Below are 24,642 nucleotides of genomic sequence, written 5' to 3' on the forward strand. Positions count from 1 at the left end.
TATAATAAAGTCTATTTTGTAAACAAACCATAGGTCAAGAGATAATTGAATCTTTATACTGTTTTCCTCTTTCTTTAGGGAACAGTTTTTAGAGACTAGAAAAAGCTTCCCATTTTAGAATTTCTAAGTGACACACAGGGAAAAGATATTTCTCCAACTTGTAAATTCAAAATTTATTTTTGGCAACACAGCTTGCAGTTAAAAATTGAATCTCCCACATGAATCACTGAATCAAAAATGCAGTACCAAAGTCTGTACAGTGACTCCTGCATGCAATGTATGCCATAGAGTCAGATCAGCTAATTATAGGCACAATAGTAAGTAATAATCAAAAAGCTATTATTTATGGAGTGTGTATTATGCATAAGACCACACAGGGCACTTAAAATACTGTATCACAACAATGTTATATGGTAGATGCTAGTATCCCAACCTAAAACAGAAAACAAAATAGACAAGCAAGCAGAGAAACCAAAAAAGAAAAGAAAAGAGGATGAGTTATAGAAAAGGTAATCAGCATTCACCCATGATAACTGAGTTAAAAAGTAGTAAAAACTGGGATTTGGAGCTAGTAAGTGTTACTCCAATGCTCATGTTGTCAAGAAACATGTATATGTCTTTAACTGAGTTTATCGCTATTATAATTTTATAAGAAGTTATATATGTAGGCTAGATTCAGAAGTCTCTTTTTTGGTTACAAAATTGACACAATATTCCCAGAGTTCTATATGAAAATGAAATTAACAGTATACAGTTTAACAATACATAATTTTTCAAAGACAAATAATGTCAAGAGGGTACACATCTAAATACATGCGCGCGCACACACACACACACACACGCATACACACACAGAGTGCCCACCTACTTTCCATCTCACTTGCCTGAGATTCTTAATTTCAATCCTTTCGCTATTAGTTGTGCTATTTTCTCTCTTATTTAATCGATGCCTTGCTATTATATGAGGATTTTAGTTCTTTTAAGTTTACTTATTTATTTTGAGAGAGACAGAGAGTGTGCAAGTGGGGGAGGGGCAGAGAAAGAGGGAGAATCTCAGAAGGCTCCACACTGTCAGCACAGAGCCCAATGCGGGGCTCAAACTCACAAACCTTGAGATCATGACCTGAGCCAAAATAAAGAGTCTGATGCTTAACCCAGTGAGTCACCCAGGCACCCAGAGGATTTTAGCTTTTTTATTCTCTACTTTTCTCTCCCACCCATCCTTCCACTACAATTACCCCCAAATCACATTTAGTGTCACCATTATTATGGCTGTGTAGGTCATTTCCACAACTGATCCAAGTAGTAATTTCCTATGATAGCATTTCCTTTTGTTGTACAGCTTTTTGTTTTTCCAGGATTTTATTAATTACTTGATACATTTATTTCCTTGCTTGTTTTTAAAACGGTGGTGTATCTTCACAGCCGCTCCACCAGAGTAGTAAAATTGCATAATTTCAATTCAGTTATGGTCAGTGATCAAGCAGATAATTTATCATTCTTATTTTTATTTTCTTTAAATCATTCCTTTTCCTCTTCCCTCCACGTCTCATCTGTACAAGCTTATTTGTAAGCCTGCTTCATTGTTTTAGCTGTAGTTGTGGGATTTACTTCTGCTATCATCTTGAAAATCCAGGACAGAAAAGTGATCAAGGTCCCTAAAGCAGAAAAGGCATAAAAACTAGAGCACAGATAATGATTAAAACTTTGAGAGAAGGCGAACACCTGTTGTAAAAGTAAAAGCTAGAAGGATTCGTGCATATGGTTATTTCCAGGTGGTGATGAGGGAAAATCGGGAAATGAAGGACTATTCATTTAAGGACTTCTATTTCTTTTGGAAGAAAATGTATCTGCTCTGTGCATGTGGCAGGACTGGCTCCAGATCCTGAAGGAGAGGACCAGAAGGGTTGCTTAGGAACATTGACCAAAGGAATTTGGATAGCAACATATGGAAACCACCACTACCAACTCAATTTTAGGCTCCTTACGCAAAAGAGCTCCCCACATTATCAGGAAACCTCCACAGGCCCATGAGGCTTGCTTCTGCAGCTGACTTTTCTTAATATCTTTTTTTAAAAAGTAGGTTATCCACCTACTAGTGAATGTTCATGTAAGCTGTTAGGAAGATAAAATCATCTCCATATTATCTATGAATTAGGTGGTTTAAAAATTATAGTTGAGAATAATATTAATGCCATGGTTATTACATTCACACTGATAGCTGATTTTTCCATAGAGTTGTGTATTCTTTGAGTTTTCTAAATTCTTGGGGCACCTGGGTGGCTCAGTCAGTTACGCACCCAACTTCAGCTCAGGTCAAGATCTCACGATTCATGAGTTCAAGCCTCGCGTCGGGCTCTGTGCTGACAGCTCAGAGCCTGGAGCCTGCTTCTGATTCTGTGTCTCCCTCTCTCTCTGCCCCTCCCCCCTTGTGCTCTGTCTCTCTCTCAAAAATAAATAAAAACATTAAAAAAATCTTTTTTTAATTGGAACATATGTAACAAGGAAAATGGTTACGTTCCCAAGTCAATTGGTCAATTCATTTGTGAATATGACTCTAATTTACTTTTCTGGGGCCTCCTTTTTTTACAAATGTTTATTCATTTTTGAGAGAGAGAGCGTGAGTGGGGGAGGAGCAGAGGAGGAGGGGACAGAGGATCCAAAGCGGGCTCTGTGCTGACAGCAGCAAGCCTGATGCGGGCTCAAACTCACTAACCTTGAGATCATGACCTGAGCTGAAGTCATACACTCAACCTACTGAGCCACAGAGGTACCCCTGGCCTCCTTTTTTAAACACTGGGTTACTCTTACTTATATATGTAGATGAGGATACTGGTGATATTGGTTATCCTTATTTGAAGATTGATTTGCAGTTTGGAATGGTAGCCACCATTTTACTGATTTTATGGTTTACAACTGTACCCATAATTGTACTTATCTCTACTGTATAATGAGCTAATTTATCTGCCACTTCTTTTCTAATGCCAGTTCTACAGTAGGCAGTTTCTTGTACTCCATTCCATTCTCAGAGAGAGGAACTTTTTGTTAACCCAAGATGTAAAGAGAATTCTGACAGGTAAATTGGGAAAATTCACATGAAATTTGGCATGCTTTCCATAAAAAGAAAGGAATGAATATTGCTTCAAGAAAACGGTAGCCTTTGTATCTTACTATTTTATTTAAATAACAAGACAATACATTAAACTATGTGAAAATCTGATTTTAATTAATTTATTATTTTGATTGTAGGCCATGGCACAGAAGGAAGATATGGAAGAAAGAATCACAACCCTTGAGAAACGTTACCTCAGTGCTCAGAGAGAATCTACCTCCATACATGACATGAATGATAAATTAGAAAATGAGTTAGCAAATAAAGAGGCCATCCTACGGCAGGTTGAGTATCTTATCTTGGTTTTGTTCTGGTCCATGTGTGCTCTCACCATTCTAACAAAATACGGAGTAAATAAAATACAGTATTTCTTGGCATTCAACTGTTCTCTAAAATTTAGAATGGAACTGACTCAACAGATGTGATTTCTAGCATGTAATTTACAAATATGTCTTAATAATAATAAAAATAATTACTAATATTTACTTTGGGTCTAGACATGAATCAGACACTGCTAAGCAGTTAACAATTACCTCACTTAAATCTAACCACCACCCGTGAAGTAAGCACAATTATTATACCAAGGCATCAAGGTTCAGAGACATAAAAACTTTACCAATGTCACACATCTGGAAAATGCCAGTTCTTAATGGAAGCCCAAGTCTATTTGGCTCCAGAGCAGAGTCTATTTGGCTCCAGAGCTCCATATTTGGACAAACTATGGCCCATGTGCCAAAACTATAGTTGTTTTATAAATAAAGTTTTATTAAAACATAGCCATACTCATTTATTTAATCATTTTCTGACTGTTTTTGTGCTACAACAGTAGAACTGAATAGTTGGAACAGAGACTAAATGATACACAAAATCTGAAATATTTATTATCTGGCCCTTCAGAGAAAAAAGTTCTGTTAACCCTATCTCTAGAGCTTGGGCTGTTAGTCATTGTGCTACATTTCATCTCTCACTCCAGTTAATACTATAATTTTCAATAATATGCTCTCATGGTACGTCTGAAACCTTAGCGTTGACTTATATTGCACATGTCCACATTTATATTCACTAGTAACTTTTATTTCTTTTTGTTGCCATTGGTAAGAGCTTTTCTATTTTTTTAATGTGCTGAATTTTATTAAGGAATGTGAGTAAGTAACATATAAAAACATGAGTACAGTCATCTCTTTGCACAGTAAGTGTGGTTGATTTTAAATCTAGAATAATGGCAGAAACCCTAGTGTCTGGTGTTTGTTATCCTTACTGGAACTCTTTAAGTGTCTCTTTTTCCATCCCTGTTTCAGATGGAAGAGAAGAACAGGCAGTTACAAGAGCGTCTTGAGCTGGCTGAGCAAAAGTTGCAGCAGACTATGAGGAAAGCTGAGACCTTACCTGAAGTAGAGGCTGAACTGGCTCAGAGAATTGCAGCTCTGACAAAGGTATTGCCATAAAACAATTAGTCAGTCTAGATACACTCATAGAAAGGAGTAGTGATCCAAATGGAATCTATAGATTGTCTTTAGGTTTCATGAAATTTAAGTTTATTTCGTCTTTATTATACTGGTTTGTTACTTAGATGAGTTTTTCATATTATAGATCTTATTTATGCTGACATGAATGATTTACATATGAATGTGATGATACCTTTGCCTATGTAAACGTTAGCAAAAACAAAATTTTGTGTCCTGATGGTTAATTTTCCATGATAATATTTGAACATTAGAATAATCACTGAATATAAACAAATAATGATGAAATTTAATATGTATATAGATAAGTTGCAATAACTTAATAGCCTTAACAGAAGTTGTTTGGTATTAAAAATGTAGGAAATATCATAAGCAGTTCCTTTCTGACTATATATGAAAACATTTGTTAGCAGTTGGAAGTTAGATTCTAAAGTCTAAATTCTAAAGTTACTAAATAGAAAGTGGTTTTAATAGTTACAGTTTCTTCTGAACCAATTAAAGTCAATACTAATCTGAGGAATATTCAAAATTATCTGCCATGTTATGGCTGTCAAATTCTGCAATTATACACATATTGTAAATTTTGCAACCATTATAATGTTAAAAATGACTTATCATTCACAGTGAAATGGAAAGGACAGTGCTTCAAAGTGTATATGTACAATAAAACTTCAGCTTTGCTCACTAAAAGCATGTTTTACTTTTAATATCAGTTCAAAAATGTGCAAACATTTTAGATATTCATGCAATCATTGCTCAGTGCTACATTTTCCATGCACCTAATAAATGGGTAAGACAGATATATGAACTACAGGTTACAAATTCTGGCATTAGGACTATCCAAAACAGTCAATACAGCAATACAAAAGTAGGCACACACATTTGCTTTCCCAAAAAAGTAGATAATTAAAGAGGAAAAGTAGACTGATGCCTATTGGTTAAAATAAGATAATTAGTCAGGTAGTGAAAAGACAAATACTTGCAAAGTAGAGCAGGGTTAGAAAGTTTTGGAATAATTGCTTGTCTACAGAGTATTGGAATAACCAGCTGAATAAAACATTAGTGTGATTAGGATAATGTCACAATCTGGATCCTTCTATAGTCATAGACATACCATAAACCCTTCTGGCAATTTTAGAAATGTGTGCTTTCTCAAATAAAGATAAATTTATCATTTAATTTGAGAAATAATCTCTAAATTATATAAAAATGTGCAAATATAGTAGTAGTATTCTATTTTTTCTTGCAAACACATTTAAAATTACTCAAATATGGATAAGGATGTGTGTGTGTGTGTGTGTGTGTGTGTGTGTGTGTGTGTGTGTGTGTGCATGCATATATATACACACACACACACACACTAAGGCTCTTCATTTGAAGAACATGAACTTATATAGAGTTATTGAACTGAACTATTTTCCGGAGCTTTAAGTGAGTGACTAAATAATAAAAATAATTTTGTAAAACTTTAGTGTAAAATAATCATCAATACTATCCTGAGTAAAATACGAGAAAGTCTGGAATCTCTTCCAAAATAATACAATTTAAAATTCACCAAATAATTGCTCCTAATTAACTTCTGATGGACTGAGGACAAAACATACTTTAAAATATAATACTTGACTTACAAGGCTTCAAAGTATATATCCCTAAGCATCCTTAATTTAGAATATAAAAAAATAACTTGAAATAGGTGTCTTATCTTTTTTCCCCTCATTTTTTCTCTGGGGCTCTTACTTGTTTTTGATACATACTTTCATTCATGTACCCAAAATAATTTCTTCAGTTTACATCTAACTAATAATATAATATATGGTAATATATTACATCTAACTAATAATATAGTTACATCTAACTAATAATATATTGCTAAAATTTCACTTCATCTGAATCCTTTTGATTTCCTCCTTTTTCAGTAGAGTTTCATCTTTCTTAAGAAGTGTTAAAAATGCTAGAGTTCACTGTGTTTCTCTTTTCTCCTGCTTTTTCTTCAGACTGACTTTATATCAACACCATTATTTCAACTACAGAGTTTCTAGATTATTGCCATATTTAATATACACTTGTCTAGAGAAGAGGTTTTATCCTCAGCACACTCTCTATGCTTGTAACATTTTTATAACTTTTGAAGATGCTCTTTCATTTGTTTTCCCAAGTTTTATGGCTACAATGATCTTGTACTTTTTCTTCACCTCTGTTCAGACACTTTTAGGGACTATCTCTAGAACCAGTTTTATTTATATATTTTTATCACTTCCGTCTTTTCAGTATCTCACTGTTATTGATCATCATAATCTTTTTCTACTTCTTACTATTTTTGATACTAAAGTAAAAAGATTTCTGCTTAGCTTAAACCTAGGCTTCCCTCTCCTATATTATGAATGGCATTCTAAATAATGTTTCAGGCATTTTATTTGGCCTATATATTTTTTTTCTGCTTTTATTATCTGCTACCTATTGTTTTCTTCTCTTTGCCCCACCCTATCTGACTTTTATTTCTTCGCCATTTCAAAATCTACTCATGTTTTTCTCAAAGCCATTTCTGCCTATAATTTTCTCTAACTGTAGCTCATTTGAAATTTTCCTATGTCATATTAAAGAGTGAAACCAAGATAAGCCCTGTATCCCATCAAGGAGTACAAAAAATAGATTGTTTTTGTGTGACTTTTGTATTTACACTAATTACTTAAACTACAGTCTTCACAAGGCTAAGATGAACATAAATCAATACTATTGAAATTGATCCCAGTTTTTGTTTAGAAATGATGTCTGAATCTATTCTGTGGTTGATGAGGTGTGTGTGTGTATAGATAGGTAAGGAAAGCTCATTTAAGGCTTTAAAAAGTCAGAAATATTGAGGAGTGGCTACAGATAAATGTTAACATTGGCTATGGCAAGTATGCACAAAATTAACCAATAAAGACTTTGGGATCCCAATTTTATGATTTATTATATTTACTTATTTAATTAAAGTGCATATTCCCTCAGCAAGGACATAATTCGTATTGAATTCCATAAGGTATTTCATTCATTTTTAGTACCAGTAAAACATATCAACAATAACAAAGTAATTTAAACTTGACAGAATTCTTGCTCAATCTTTAAGTGAATTTTTACAATGTTTAGTATGTTTTCAATAGTTAAGATGGAAAGAGGTAGAAGTTTTAAGGACCTTTGGGAAGACCTACTGGGCTTGTGTTTTTAAAGAGACAGCTTTGGAAATTGAAATGTTCATGCTTTGACTACCTTGAATCAGTCACCTGATTAATTTTTATACCACCAACTGCATGTTAAAATGTACTTTTGAGAGATTACAGATATCTTAATGAATTTAGATGATATCATTTCAACAACATTTTGACCCATTTACTATATTCCTATTTGAATTCTAGGTTTTAAGTGATATTAGAAAACCATTTTGTGACATTTGGGAACTATGGTAGCTTTCTGTGTTTCTTCTGCTTGGAAATTTGGGGAGAGAAATTGGTTATTTGTTATGTCTTCATTATTTTCCCCATTTATGAAACAAGAATATCAAAAGGAAAATCTTACAAATGTTAATATTGAGTTGTAATCTATATAAGTACACCAGTTAAATGTTAAATGTTTATTTTATAGATTAGTTGGAATTTGTTGCATAAAGTAGTACATATGTGTGTGAGCCAATACATGAATAGGCTACTATTTCTTTTCAGGTACTGCATGACATATTTATATATAGTCCTATATTTGCATAAAGTAAGTTTCACTGTTTTAGAATAAACTTAGAGAATGTAATGGAATATGCTCTGGAGTTAAATCTTATAGATCTAACATAGAATAATTTTGATGTTATATATACTTGTAATTATGATCAAAATGTTGATTTAACTTTACATGTAATCTGTGCATAACATACTAATACAATTCAGCTATCAGCAATGTCACATGTGTTAACACTCTGTGTCTGTGATAACCTGACAATCACCTCCAAGACATGTAACGAATCCTGGCACTGGGCAAATATTAGCTGACAAAGGCACCATGCTGCCTGTTCACTTTAGGGCGCTATTTTGTTTCCATGGCAACAAATCAATGTAGAAACAGTTTCTGAGTGGTTCCTAGTGTCATTCAGGAGACTTTGTAAATAAATATTCTTGTCCTCACAATATATTGTCACCTTGATAATTTGAGGACTTCTAATCACTTTCATTTACAATGTCAAATTAAGACTACATCTGAGAATAGGTGCCAGGGTACTAGACCAGGTACTACACACTTGTATTCAGAGACCAGAAGTCAGTTTGTCAGCTCGTCACTGTTGCTGAGGAAACTCAACCCTGCTGGAATTGGAGAATACCCATAATAATTAATCCTGTGGCTTAGTTTGTCTTGATGTCTACAGTGTTAGGTTTGTAATAAATTTTTTTTCCAAATTTATTTCACCTGGGTCGTTGTCCTAGCATACACTTCAACGCTGAGACACACAGTTTGCATTATTTTTTAGTAATATGATAAACAAACCAAAATACAAAACATTTAACAATCTATCAGAGACATATTCTAGTGTTTGGTTTCCCATAATCCCAACTATTACATGACTCTTTCAGAGTTGCTTTAATTCATTCTGTAGTAGTCTTTCATCGCCAGCCGTCACTAACCTTCCATACCTTAGGTTGGTAGTTTTTTATTTGGGCGTATCATTGTTTTTCATTTATAACCATTGACTGCATCGTGTTCACCAGATATCAGTGTAGTTCTTTCCATGTAAAATTCTGTCTATTAAAGTATTAAATTTGCTGTCACATTTTTCTTTTAAGCATTCTGTGCTATGTTCTGTTCAGTGTCAGTGTCTTTAGTTCTGATTTTTCAATTTTGTCCCTCTCCTTTTCCTTGACTTGTTAGTCTGATCCAACCTCTTCTACCTCATCTGATGATTATCAATATGTTATGGAAGCTAAACTACAAGAAATGATCTCCATACGTAGGAAGGTAGTCCTACTGGACTTTACTTTCTATTGCTAAATAGAATCCATCTAAGTTTTTCTTTTCATTTATAAAAATTATGTTATTTTTATTTATTGATAATCAACCATCTGTGCAGTTCAGTGCTTCAGGAGCTTAAGATTGGACAATGGCAGGTTTGTGTTCAAACCATGCACAGTCTGCATGTTACATTTGGCTGATTTCATTGCTCATAAATAAGTCCAATGTTTTGCTGATGCTTGGATGTAACAGGCCTTTGTAGCTGACACATTTCAAGCAATGCTGTTCAGCTGCCTGTTTAAAAAAAGTTTATTTTTTGAAAATTACATTTGCGGTTGGTAGTAGCTTGCTTTACATTTTATTTCAATTTATTTAGAGGTAAAGTGTTAATCAAATCTTACATGTCAGGTACATTTTTCATATTTCTTAACAGGCTGAAGAGAGACATGGAAACATTGAAGAACGCATGAGACATCTAGAAGGTCAACTTGAAGAGAAAAATCAAGAACTTCAAAGAGTATGTATATTAAGAACCACTCCCCTCAATCATCAGTCTATGGGCATGTAAGAAATGAATGTCTTTCTTGATGATAGGTTATATTTAAAATCTTATGAATATGCTGTGTGCATTTTAAAGGAAAAAAGAAAAGGTTCTGCCAATTTAATCACACCAGACATAAAATGGAATCCAATTTTAAACTAGAAAAATATAAAAACAAACCCAGTGCTTTTTAAATGATTGTTATGTCAAGTTTATTTTTTCTTGAATATAAGGCTAGGCAAAGAGAGAAAATGAATGAGGAGCACAACAAAAGATTATCTGATACGGTGGACAGACTTCTGACTGAATCTAATGAACGCTTACAACTACATTTAAAGGAAAGAATGGCTGCCCTAGAGGAGAAGGTAAAATGACAGAAGAGTAGAATCACATGAATATTTATCAATGTTCTTAAGAGCATGGTTGTTTTACACCCTGCTGTGATTATTGTATTGGTCGGATGGTCCATTTATTTTCCTTAAGTATATATGACATAGTCTTAGAAGTGACCGAGTAGTTTCTGTAAAAATGTGTAAGATAAATTTTTAAATGAGTAAAAGTGCTGCATGGTATGTAAATCTTGCATATTCTCATGATCATATAGATAAATGTATTAAAATGTATTTTGTGGTGAAAATACTTAGTTATTCTTCACCTGGTGTGCAAAAAAAGAGCAATGAGACAAAAATCGATTATTTGGGGGATGTCTTGCATTGAACTATTCACATGTTTCGAGTAACTGAATCTACTGCTTGTCTAAAAGCCAAAATGAGTAAGTGAATTTATATTACCAATAGAACTAGTGTTGATCCTACTACAGTTTAGGAATGCAATAATTTCAGCTGCATCATTTCCAAAAATTGCCTCTTTACAGTGTGCAATGTCATTCACAATGCTATGTGTCTTGTTGATAGTTAGCGACTACCACACCAGCACGAGTTACATGAGCTGGTTGCCGATTTCAGAGCAGATACAAAGGTAGGGGCTAAAACCCAGATGGACAAATCATTTTGGAAACTGAGAATGAATGCCAGTCACTACTTAAGCTAGACATTTTCCCCTGACCCAGACAATAAACCAAAATAGAAAAAAAATACTCCCCTGAAATTGTTAAAGTAGACTGGCTAACTTTCATTACAAAGTGATAAGGCATGCCTTCTTCCCATTCAAGTCCAAATGCATGGCCACTTTACCAATCACTACACTCTTAGTTTAGTTTTACTAAAATTAAATTTGAAAAAATACATTTTTAAAAATCATGCTTTGTGGTAATATAAAAAAGCATAAAGCTTTTACGATAGCAATCACTTCATGACAAAATTTTAAAAATAATTTCTATGATGCAGCTTATTTCTACATGTCATGAGATGTAACAGTTTTGTACATAGCTAAAATTTCATTTATATTTCTCTAATGATTTAACCTTTATTGGAAATTATTTATTCTGTATTTGAAATAGAAGTCCAGAAATTAAACTTTCCGGAAATAGGATCTGATCATTTATTTTTTTCCTCAGATGATAAAAATGAGTTCATCTGAATCCTTTATCTGTAATACCTTTGGCTAATATTGAGTTTATTACTCACATTTTCTCATTTTAAAAGTAACCTAATTATTTCAAATCTTAAAACACTGAGGAGAAGAAGAAAATATAGCTTAGAAGATAATATTTATTCCATTTGCCAGTCCAAGTGTTACAAAATAACATTTCCCATTTAAATTATGTATTTTTCTAAATGTTAAGGTATTATGTTTAAGGATTCTATTTAAATGTGGTTTCCATGGAAACCAAGAAATAGATGCACCAAGGAAGGAATCAAAGAGAAGGAATCAAAGAAGATTCTTGAGCAATAAAACATTAATCTACATATTCAATTATTTTCTCTTTAGTTAATTATTTTTCTTTCTTTTCTTTAGAATGTTTTAATTCAAGAATCAGAAACTTTCAGAAAGAATCTGGAAGAATCTTTACATGACAAGGTATAATGGAAACTTGCATTTTACCCATTTTTCTATTTTAGACTGACAAATGTGTTATTGTAAAATAAATTTGATAAGAAATAAATTTAGGATGCTACCTTTTTAAAACAATTTTAACTTTTGTATTATACGTCCAGAAAAGTGTACATATCTAGAGAGCTTGATAAATTTTTACAAACCAAACACACTGAAAATCAAGTCTTGTAGCCCCCTTCTTGTTCAAATACAATTACTACTCTTATCCTAAACGATAATCACTGTCTTATTTCTAAAAAAAAAAAAAAAAAATGCTTCTGACTTTTTGTGCTTTACACAATTGGAGTAAACTAATTTGTATTTAGTTTGAGATATCATTTAAGCAGACATGTATTAAATATCATGCACAATGATTGTGCTGAATTATGTTTGCATACATGATCCTGGTTCCAAAGTAGCTGAAAAATGTAATTGAGAGAGAACACACCTTTGACAAAGCAGCAAGTTGCAGAGGAACACATGCCAAGTGCCGAAGGAGTGAAATATGTAGTAAGAGCTACAGGTAGGAGAGACTACCATATACTGCTGCTATAAATAAGGCTTCAGGGAGGTGTCACTTGACAAAGCTCTATGGAAAGGGAAGAATATGTTACAAGCCTTTCAAATACAGTGCATGTGGCATGATTGCCAGTGCTTTGTGTGAGGCAGGAGTGGTAGGGAGTTTCATTTCTTAAATAATGGCGGGCATAACCTGGGGCACGTGGGTAGCTCAGTTAAGCGTCCGACTTGATTTCTGTTCAGGTCATGACCCCAGAGTTATGGGATCAAGCCCTGCATTGGGAGCAGGGCCTGCTTCAGATTCTCTTTCTCTCCCTGTGCCCCTCCCCCTGCTCTCTCTCTCTTTCTCTCTAAAATAAAATTTTCTTAATTTTTTAAAAAAAATAATAGCATAACAGTTTGGCTGGAATCAGTTATTCCTGTTATAGGATGTATTATATAAGAGGCAGATAAGGACCAAATTATGAAATGTTAAAAGCTGTAATTGCTAATATATCTTCTCCTTCTTTATTAGCCTATATATTTTTTGAGTCTATTAGTTATTTTGAAAGAGAGAGAGCATGAGAGCAGGGGAGGGGCAGAGAGAGGACAGAGAGAATCCCAAGCAGGCTCCATGCCATCAGTACAGAGCCCGATGGAGGGCTCGATCCCAACAACTATGAGATCATGACTTGAGCCAAAATCAAGAGTCAGACACTTAACTGACTGAGCCACCCAGGTGCCCCACCTGTAAATTTTTGTTAGCAATTTTGTCTGATTTCATTTTGTTTAGCACAGGAAAATAATGTAATATAAAATTATTGACTTAAAAAGTGACCTACAAATGTGTGTTGAACAAAAGAGAAGAGAAAGAGAGAAGAAGCAAGGGACAGAAGAGACGGAGGGAGAGGAGGGAATATCTGGGAACAGTATGGCATATGGAAAGTATTGGAAAAGATGAGAGAAGAAAGATTTAAAAAAAGGAAAACTGTACACTTAGCCCCACTAAATTCTACATATTATGATGTTAATTTAAAACTATGTGGCCCCACAGTCAGTGTATATATGATCTGAAAGATAGATCTCTCTGTGGCAATACAATATGGTCCCTAGAAGATAGCATCTAATTCTTTCTGAAGTAGTTTAAAAAAAAGTCTACAGAGTGGAGATGCCATTTCATCAGGCTCTTGAAGGCACAAAAGATCTTGCCAAATAGGCAAGGGTAGGGCAGAGGACAGAGCCTATGTGAGAGCACAGAGAAAACAAAAATGGTTGATTTGCTGATTTACCAGAAGTTTGCTGTGACTGGTATGTGTTTAAAGAACTAGGTTGTGCCCAGATTGTGGATTTTGGACTTGATCCTATTATGCAATGTTATGTTTTCCAAAGCTCTCTGTGCTCCTGGCAAGATCCCCAGAACCCACTCCCCCACCACCTACCCAAACCTTGTAGCTTCAACAATCTGCCTAAGCAACTAACAGTACTAATCACTCCATGCTTTACACCCTTGTTCACGCCAGTAACTAGAGGAAGCAAATCCCAGGTCATACCTCATTTCTGAATATCATCCCACACAGCTGAACATATTTCCTAATCTAACCACATCTCCTATAACTTCTGAAATTTCCACTCAGTTCTCTATAACTAACAGTCATTCATTAGCCAAATCTCCTGTGTACACAACCTCTTCTCGTTGTTTCTCATCATCTTGATCTCTAAAATTTGAAATTCCTAGGACTGGTTTTGAATTTCTTCTCATGTTCACTCATTGAGTTGAGGCTCTTCTGATCTCATGGATTTAAAACCATCTATAAATTGAGCACCTCCAAATTTAGATCACTGACTGGGTCCTCTCTTCTGAGAGAGTTCATGTATTTAAGAGCCAACTCAATATCTCTATTTGGACACTTGAGCAACTCAAATGTTCACAGGTTCAATCCCCCCACCCCCAAAATCAGCACCACCAACCTCAACCACCACCAGCAGTAGTCCTCTCAGTAAATTACAACTTGTCCTCTTAGCCAGGTTAACCTTGGAGTTATTCTTGACCCCTTTATCTCACACTCCACATTCAGTCCAATAGCAAATTCAGTTAGTTCTGTCTTCAAGATATAACCCAAATCCATCCAGTCTCTTTCTAACACTGCTATTGTCCAAGCCACAATTTTCTTGCCTATGTGTTTGGAAAGACAGTAATAATTATCTTTCTTCCCTCCCTCCCAGTCTCATTCATCAGGAGTGATCATGTCACCATTTTGCTCAAAAATCCTCCAGTCATTTTCTACCTCACTCAGAGTAAAAACCAAAGACTTAAAAATGGTTAACAAGGCCTTTTAGGACTACCCTTCCCAAGCCCTGCAACCAAAACATTTCTAAGTCTATTCCCTACCTGTCTTTCTCTTTACTGTCCAACCCAGCCACAATGACCTCCTTGCCCTCTCCTTCAACAAATATACTCCTTCTCACTAGGGAGCATTTGTATCTGCTAAACCTTTTCCTAAGACATCCCTATTTTTTTTTTAACTCCCTTCCTTTCTTTAGGTTTTTGCTCAAATAGCACTTTATTGGAGAGATCTTCCATGCTTCTCTTATTTTCTTTTTCCTACAAACATCCTATAGACTCTGTTTATTGTCTTGTTTACTAGATTATAAATTATAGGAGGGCAGGGAATTTTTTATCTTACTACTTTATCTTAGGGCATAGAACAATAGAGGTGCCCTATGTGTGTATGTGGAAATAACAAACAAAGGGATTAATGAATGCAATAAGAAATCATTTAACATTTTAGGCAAATAATTTATTTTATCATATGTGTTTTTTTAAATGATACATCTAAAAGAGAAATGTGTAGGGAAGAGATTGAAGGGAGCACCGCCTCTGTGGAAGCTGGTGAAGTAATTCAGGAAAAAACTTAAAAAGGTGTCGAGTAGGATGATGTTAGTAAGAATAAAAAGGGCAGATAAGAGAAATATTGGGAAAGCCACATTAACAACAAAGTATGGTGAGAAACGAAGTATGAGTCAAGTAAAATGTCAAGCATTGGCTGCTGGGATGGGAAGAAAACAGTAAGAGGAAATCTAGAAGGACATATTTAAACTTTCACAACATTATAAAATGTTATAATCATGAAAACAAAATAAATCCTTACACATGCATTTAATTAAGGACTATTAGGTGACCCTTACATTGAAGATTTATGGACAGAAACTGGTAATGACAATCTGAGAAAATTTTCAGGTGTACAAATAATTCTACCAATATCAAGCTCACAATTTTAACTTATATCAGGTAATGACTCTTTTCCTCATCTTTTTTTTTTGTTTGTTTAATCTTTATTTTGAGAGAGAGAGAATGCAAGTGAGGGAGAGGCAGAGAGTGAGAGACAGAGACACAGAATCCAAAGTAGGCTTCAGGCTCTGAGCTATCAGGACAGAGCCCAATGTGGGGCTTCAACTCACGAGTCGTGAGATCATGACCTGAGCTGAAGTTGGACGCTTAACTGACTGAGCCACCCAGTTGCCCACTTTTCCTCATCTTTTTAATCCATTTTTCTTTCTCCTTCATCATGTGTATTACAACCCTTATAGAATAATCAAAGTCCTTTTCTTCATGAATAAGACCTTTTCTTTATTTTTTTAATCTGCTATGATTATGACTTTGCATTTTGAAGTGATGTATACATAGCTAGTCATGATCTTAGTATTCCTATATGTTTGCAAAAATTTAGGATTAATGAATGCCAGACAATGTAGATAATTTTTTTTAGGGAAGTAAATTTGTATTTTTTATTTTTAACCCAAATTAACTACTGGCAAAACAAACTTTAGGAGTTTTTGACACATCTTTTCATCAGAAATGAACTAACTGATGACCATGAAAGTGCAAAGAAATAAAGATCGAAAGAATTGATATTAGTTGTACTAGGAAATATGACCATTCATATATTGAGTTCAGTTCATTGATGGTGAAGTTTTAAGCATAGCATGTTATTCTGTGTTTATTTTTGTCTCAACAGTCTAAGGTACTACTCTATAAAACATCTTCAAGGCACTAATGTTTAGATAACTTTCTATTGATTTGTGCTTTTCACATTTTCATTACAAGGGAAAAATGAGGCATATTTTGCTGTCATGTCTAATGACCTGTAATAAAAATATATCCATCAGTTTTCCATTTTTAAAAAACCACTAAGATTGATAGCTTGGTTTATCATAATTGAATGTTGGTATTCTTGGCATATGCATATCTTCTGAGTCAAACATCTTTGATTTTTAGGAAAGATTAGCAGAAGAAATTGAAAAGCTGAGATCTGAACTTGACCAATTGAAAATGAGAACTGGCTCTTTAATTGAACCCACAATGTCAAGGTAACATTAAATTAAAATCTTATTTATAGTTTGCCAAAAATCAATATGATTTTTTTATGGTCCCGTATTACCTCAAATAAAATAAAACAGGCCTCTTACTGCCCAGCAGGCATTACCCTATGTTCACTCCTTACTCCTTACTGATTTACTATTTCTATATTCAAAAATAATTCTCTAACTTAGTAATCTGTTCTGCAAATATGCAATAAAAATTTTAAATATTACATTTTGTATTCTGCATTTAATTACACAGCTATAAATAACGTAAAAAGAGTCTTAAATGAAGGAATAGAACTGTATGCGAGGAGATTACTTCTCATTCCAGGAAGAGGCAACACCTCTTTTCTCTACATGCAGAAATGCTTTCAATGTATAATACTTACTGAAGAAGTATCATTGATTATGGTCACTTAGCATCCACCTATCTTGTTAAATTAATTGCAAATACAAAGTGAAAGAGTAATTATACATGTTTTGAAAACAAGTAAATTTAGCCATACTCATCTGCTTTGACTCAGTACCTCATCTTGAAAAAAAGAAGCAATGACATAATTATTTACTCTTTAGATAAATACAATAATCTTGATAATTCACATGTAATTTTCTTTTGTGCTTAGGGCCTTTTATTTAAAGTTAATGAGAAACCCTACAAGGATTTACTCATTTGATCATTTATTTATTAGACAACACAATCGTATCAATTATTTGAAACATTTGACCACCACAGACTTTGAGAAGTTCATTTTTCTTGGTCTTAGAGTTATTCTAAGAATGTTCATTCCACGGGCACTGGAATATATGTTTGTTTTGGTTACTGTAATTTCAGTACCTAAAACAAAGAAACAAACCAAACCTGGTATATAGTATACTCTCAATAGATATCATTGAACAAATGAATATGTGTAATAAAGCATTTTTTTAGATATTCAGATCAAAAATCCAAGTTAAAAAATCCTAAAGGTGCTTATATTCTCTTGAATGTAAGTATTAGTAAAAATAAAGTTCAGTATTTTGAGTATTTTTACCTTCAGTTTAATATAAGAAACACAGTTCTGCAGGCAAAAAAAAAAAAAAAAAAAAAAAAACATCCAAAGAACTTTTAAACATGTAGGTCTTTAATTTAGAAAATTGTGTTTATTTTTCTAAATGCTTTATTATGATTTATGTATCTGAACTGAAATTATTAATTCAGTGATATATGTTCACAAGGTAGGGTGATGATGATGGTTTTGATGAAGGAGAAAAAGAGCTGATAAAATAGCAACAGAATAAATACATAGAATGACCATCATCCAGTCAACAAATTTAGTATTTTTTTAACAGAACCAAATGGTCATTTTGTTGGCTTTTTGACCTTTGGTCTCAGAAATTTGATCTCAGAGTTGTATAAAAAGAGAGAGAGAGAGAGAGAGAGAGAGACACTCTTAAATATAGAGAACAAACTAGTGGTTACAAGAGAGGGAAGCTCGGTAGGGAGAAGGGTAAAATAGGTGAAGGGGATTAAGAATACACTTATCATGGTGAGTACTGAGTAATGCATAGAACTGTGGAATCACTATATTTTACACCTGAAACTAATAAAACACTGTACATTACTGAAATTAAATATATATATATATATACATATATGTATATAATATCCTTAAAAAATAGAGAGTTGTAGAAGTGTTATCTAAAAGTTCTAAAAGTTCATCACTACATTGAGTCATCATGGACAGCCTAATAATATGACATTTGTCCACAATGAAGGATCATTCTGAAAGCTTGGGAACTACATACAGAACAATTCTTCTTTGATATACCAGATTGTAGTAGAAACAAAACTAGACCAAGAATAAGAAGATTGACATTTCTGGGTCTAATACATACAATTATTAGCTGTTTCATTTTGGAAAACCCATTTACCTTAAGAAGTTCAAATTTTATATGTATTTTACATGAATTATATATAAAATAATATTTTTATGATTATCTCACAAGCTTACTTTGTAGATAAAATGAGACTAGTCAGCAAAGGGGTTTTTGTAAACAGTAAATCAAAAGTACAAAGTATTATAGGAATTACTGATTAGACAAACTGATGGAATTTATAATATGTTATAGGATAACAATATGTATTGAATGGCAATTACTTATTGAACAGACATGCTTCTGAATGCACAATTTAAACAGCAATAAGAAAACAGAAGATGCATAGGAACTTCACTGATCTTACAGATGAATGAATAATACCTGTTTCAAATGGGAAACACAGGGATACTCTGAGGACTATTACAATAAAGGGAATATAAGGGGCTACAATAGTATAAGACAATGGGAATTTTAAGCTGACTTTAAAAATGTCAACCACATAAATGTGGGAAGAGACTATTTCTAGCAGAAAGAACATCATGTTCGAAGGCTCAGGATCAAAGGAAAGTGTGAGTTAGTCAAGAAATTGAAAGAAAGTCAGTACAGCTGGATGGAGAGAGAGAAGGGAGATAGTAACTAGAAGTGAAGCTAGAAAGCAGGGTTCCAGATTGTAGAGGGCCTTGTAAGGCCATCGAAGGGTTTTAAGCAGGGCATCAATAGTAGCAGATCTGTGTTTTGGTTCACATTTTTATAAATGACCTGGAGTTGAGAGATAAGACAACAAGAAAACAATACTCCTAGGAAGATGAGTTATAATTTTAGAATCGCCCCTCCAATGACCAAAGAGACATTACCCAAACAGTGACAGACAAGATACCTAGAATGTTCTAAGGTAGACAGTTTAGACTGTATTATGATTAATTTCATTCATTTATGAGCTTACCAGACATTTATCAAGTGTTTATTATATGCTAGGAATGCCTCCTTTAGCATACAATGGTAACTAAAATCTGACCTTTGTCTTCATGAAACATATACCCTGTTATAAATAGGTCCCGAGAGAGGTCCTATTTATGAATGTGACCTGGTTCGTTAGGTTTTATATGTGGCTATTCCATAATAAAACCAGTTTCCTTGATTGAGTTTCAAGTTCACTGCTATAAAAACAATAGCTGCCCTCCACTTGGAGGATGATTCCTTAGTTCATTTGCTTTAAATTTCTGGTTGACAAAACAGGGATTTGCATTAGTTAGGTCAGTGTCTTCTATTGTTGCAAAAATCTAGACCTCACGTAACCTTTTCTGATCTTGCCAATAGTTTGGAAATGCTAGTTTTTTTTTTTCTTTTTTTTCACAAAAAGAACTAACAGAGCATAGTAGATCAGTAGGAGCCCCAAGTTCAAGAGAAAATACAGTGTTAAACATATTTCCTACTGATGATGGATCATTTTATAAGACAGCATGCTGTCACTATTATCATCATTATTATAGCAATAAACTGAACTTGCTATAAATCTATATATAAATAACATGTGTAGCAAAATATTTATTACACTTTGATTACAGTGTTTATTGAAAACCAGTGTGATGATATTTTTCAACCGGAATTTTGCAACTATTTCATCTCTAACCACATTTCAGAATCAAATGTGCTTATCAAAAGATTTTTATATTTTTGAAACAATGTCTTATCAAAAGCTGAAAAATTGTCCTGGTGGTAGGTCCCTTATATTAAAAAAAATAAGATTATTAACCTTGGGTCAATTTAATTTTAAGTATTTTGTTAATTTCCTAAATTGAAAAATAGAACACCTTGAGAGAGAATTCTGGGACCCCAAAAGTTTACACATTTTACTGTTAGATTAGTGGGAAATATTTAAAACAGACACAGCAATAAATAACATATATTGGTATGTACACTAAATAATTCAACTACAATTCTATTTAGTTTTGTTTATCCTATTTGCCAGAATTTAAGCCAGTGGATCTTGGTTGTCAATCTTAACTTGTTTTATTTTACTACCACATTTGAAAATGATAATTAACGGACAGATGTTTTATATTCTGTTTAAACAGACAAGGTCACTTGACCTTCAAGAATGGACCTGAAACCAATTTCTGACCTAAGCCTCAGAAGAGACCCCAAAGAGTCATGACAATTCACCAGTTTTCCTCTGTGATTTTTTTTTCTTTTTTCTTGAGCATTTATGCTTTGTTCCTTTTTTTTGTGCTTTATTCTTTATTGAAAATTGAGCAGTTCATAGTGATTTGCTGGAAAGTTTAACTTTTAAGATTGAGCATATTTCATATTTTTCCCTTTTCCAGAACTCATCTAGACACCTCAGCTGAGTTGCGGTATTCTGTTGGATCCCTAGTGGACAGCCAGACTGATTACAGAACAACTAAAGTAATAAGAAGACCCAGGAGAGGACGCATGGGTGTACGACGAGATGAGCCAAAGGTTAATTTTTTTTATTTCAAGTCTTTGATGATTCTCAGTAAATACACTGTTCCATTTTGGATAGAATTTTAATACTGAGAGAATTTAAAATGCTAGCATTTTTAGTTTCAAGCATGACATATTTTTTTAAAGTATAACTAATGTAAAACTACCACTATGTGCCGGAAGTTGAACTATACACTTCCCATGTGTGTATCCACATAACCTTATGAGTTTGGTACTATTTTTATGTCAATTGCAGACATAAAAAGATTGAAGCTCAGAAATTTTAAGTGCTCAACATTAATTACACAGCCAGCAAAGTGAGAGGATCCAAACTTGAACCTCTATTTGTTTCAAATTCCATGCTTTTATCCAGTATGCTGTATTGCCACACAAATGGACTTTTGGTTTGCTTGGGCACTTATGCATTGGCATTCATATTGTCAATTAAAATTAATTAAATATTTTAAGTCGAATTACTATTTTAATAAAACTTCGGGAAAAATGTACACACACTATTGCAAGTGTTTATGGAGAACTTCTCCTGATAAATTGCAGGGCTGTCTTTCATTCAGTCAGTTAACTTGCAAGCTATGTATATTGTAAGTTTATCATTGCATTTTATACTGAAGTGATATAGTTCCTTTGTGCCCTAAGTATAGCTTTTTCTCCCCAACCACTTTTATGTGTCAAATACTACATAACCTACTTGTCCTTATTTGTACACAGGTTCTTGGATACCCTATGGTTTTTAATTGGTACCCATGTCATGCATAATTTAATCCCTCATAGTAGGCATTCAATATCTGTTAAATGAATGAATAAAGAAGTGAACAGAGGAAGACTAAATCAAATCCATCTTGGTTCTTTTCATATGCCAAATAAACTAGTGCCACTTGTACCAAACCAATTTGTGACACAAATACTAATTCAGGTCATCAATCTTATTTTTTTTTAATTTTTTTTAATGTTTATTTATTTTTGAGAGAGAGACAGAGCATGAACAGGGGAGGAGCAGAGAGAGAGGGAGACACAGAATCTGAAACAGGCTCCAGGCTCTGAGCTGTCAACACAGAGCCCGACGCGGGGCTCGAACTCACAGACCGTGAGATCATGACCTGAGCCGAAGTCGGACGCTTAACCGACCAAGCCACCCAGGTGCCCCCAGGTCATCAATCTTAAATAAAAACTCAGGGCAAAATCGTGTGGTCCCCCTCCCCCCCCCCCACGCCAAAAAAATCATTTTACATCATCACAAAAATGAAAAACATTTTTTTAAATGCAAAAAATTCTTTCTTACTTTCCTTCCTCTCCTACCTTCAGATCACAGCTTGAAAAATGCTGGTCTGTTGCTTACTGAAGATTTTCACTGGGGCACCTGGCTGGCTCAGTCAATAAAGCATGCGACTCTTGATCTTGGGATCATGAGTTGGAGCCCCACATTGGGTGTATCAGATTATTTACAAATTTTTTTTTTCATTCATGTGAGGGATTTATTATATCAAATAAAAAAAACATAGCCATGTAAATTAGTGTGCCTTGGGCTTAAAAAAAATCAATGAAGCATTTGAGTGATCAGAACAGTAGAGATGAAATTAATATTTTTTTAATAATATGTTGTTAGAACCTATGTAAATGAATGTTGGGGAGAGAATTATTATATAATTTGTGTGGCAATATTTGTAGTCAGCCTGTAACAAGAAAGTGTAAGTAAGACTAAATTAGTATAAGAGATGGAAATGCATCAGTACAAGTGAATAGAGGTTGTTATATTTAGAAAGAAGAAAAATGTTTCAAACATAGATGCTTTAAAGTAATTGATACCTCAAATTGAACCAGAAATCATGTGTTAAGTTTATCATAATTATCCCTATTAAAATCTTGATATTTATGCTGACAATTAGTACTTGCCATTACTTAAGATGTCAAAGAAATATTTTATTTAAACAATACATTAAAATTTTAATAATCAGTTCCGCTTTTCCTAAGTAAGCTACAAAAGAGTGTGTGCAAGTTGATTTTTTCAGACTAGTGCTTTGATAATAAGCAATAAGATATATACAATAATTACTCATTTACCATTCAGGTGAAATCTCTTGGGGATCATGAGTGGAATAGAACTCAGCAAATTGGAGTGCTGAGCAGCCACCCTTTTGAAAGTGACACTGAAATGTCTGATATTGATGATGATGACCGAGAAACTATTTTTAGCTCAATGGATCTTCTCTCGCCAAGTGGTCATTCTGATGCCCAGACTCTAGCCATGATGCTTCAAGAACAGTTGGATGCCATCAACAAAGAAATCAGGTGAGTTCAATTATCACTGATGGTTTTAAGGGATTAGAAGACCTTGATCCTAAAAATATCATGATTAGATCAGAAGCACTGGCATCACTTGGGAGCTGCAGACTCTGAGACCTCACACTACACTGAATCAGAATGTGCGTTTTTACAGATTCTTAGATATCTATACATGTCCTGTGTAAAATTAGGACGATCTTTATAAGGAACATATATGAAACATAGGTAAACTAATGATTTTAGGGCAATATAAAAGCCTAAGGTAAAGATAAAATATTCTCTGATGAATTTTAAGTCGCCTTTTAAATTAAAATCTATTTAAATGATATTTTGTGGTAATAAGGTACATTTTGAAGGTACATTTAACACTACAGTAAAGGTACTAAATAGCCTGCAATTAATGTGCAGCCAGCTTCTTAAAAGTATATAGACATCAGAGTGAAACTAACTGACTGAATTATTATATACTAGATATGAAAAAAAAAAACCGCACTGTCACCACACTGATAATAGATGGCTTCCAAAGAGTAGATTAATTATGGGGGCGCCTGGGTGGCTCAGTCGGTTAAGCGTCCGGCTTCGGCTCAGGTCATGATCTCACAGTCCGTGAGTTCGAGCCCCACGTCGGGCTCTGTGCTGACAGCGCAGAGCCTGGAGCCTGCTTCAGATTCTGTGTCTCCCTCTCTCTCTGCCCCTCCCCTGCTCATGCTCTGCCTCTCTCTGTCTCAAAAATAAATAAAAACATTTAAAAAAAATTAAAAAAAAAGAGTAGATTAATTATGGAATTAAGTTGTATAAGTTAACAATTCAAACATTGAGAAATATTGTCACTAAAATAATCTCTCTTTTTTTGGATAATTTCAACTTTAACAAATATATACTTTCTTGAATCCCGATGATTATCATAGTCTCTCTTTTTTTTTTTTTTTTTTTTTTTAGTAAAGAAAAATGTAAGGATTAACACACCCTTTGAATATGTTTTTAAATATTTTTAAGGTTTAAAAAATGCTTACAGTTTGTAGTTCTTAGTAGGAAAACATTACCTGAACATTATCTGAATGAATACCCTAATGAAAAACCACTATAAAATGTTTCAGTTGCATGTG

At 33.8% G+C, this 24,642-nt stretch overlaps 1 protein-coding gene across 19 annotated transcripts in view; it reads left to right on the top strand.

The window, feature by feature from the left end:
* PPFIA2 (PTPRF interacting protein alpha 2) overlaps positions 1-24,642 on the top strand; it is a 475,555-nt gene that overhangs the window by 359,276 nt on the left and 91,637 nt on the right. For 10 of the 19 annotated variants that reach the window (XM_019455214.2, XM_019455220.2, XM_019455223.2 and 7 more), the window contains 9 exons: positions 3,250-3,396; positions 4,411-4,545; positions 9,460-9,546; positions 9,974-10,057; positions 10,315-10,446; positions 11,999-12,061; positions 16,851-16,942; positions 21,118-21,253; positions 23,322-23,542. In XM_019455214.2, the coding sequence (XP_019310759.1) occupies positions 3,250-3,396; positions 4,411-4,545; positions 9,460-9,546; positions 9,974-10,057; positions 10,315-10,446; positions 11,999-12,061; positions 16,851-16,942; positions 21,118-21,253; positions 23,322-23,542 (1,097 nt within the window). The remainder of the gene's footprint in view (positions 1-3,249; positions 3,397-4,410; positions 4,546-9,459; positions 9,547-9,973; positions 10,058-10,314; positions 10,447-11,998; positions 12,062-16,850; positions 16,943-21,117; positions 21,254-23,321; positions 23,543-24,642) is intronic. The other 9 variants (XM_019455224.2, XM_019455225.2, XM_019455227.2 and 6 more) reach the window with 1 other exon arrangement.

Source organism: Panthera pardus, unplaced genomic scaffold (assembly GCF_024362965.1).
Source record: "Panthera pardus isolate Hobbes unplaced genomic scaffold, ASM2436296v1 HiC_scaffold_6, whole genome shotgun sequence".
Lineage (NCBI taxonomy): Eukaryota > Metazoa > Chordata > Mammalia > Carnivora > Felidae > Panthera > Panthera pardus.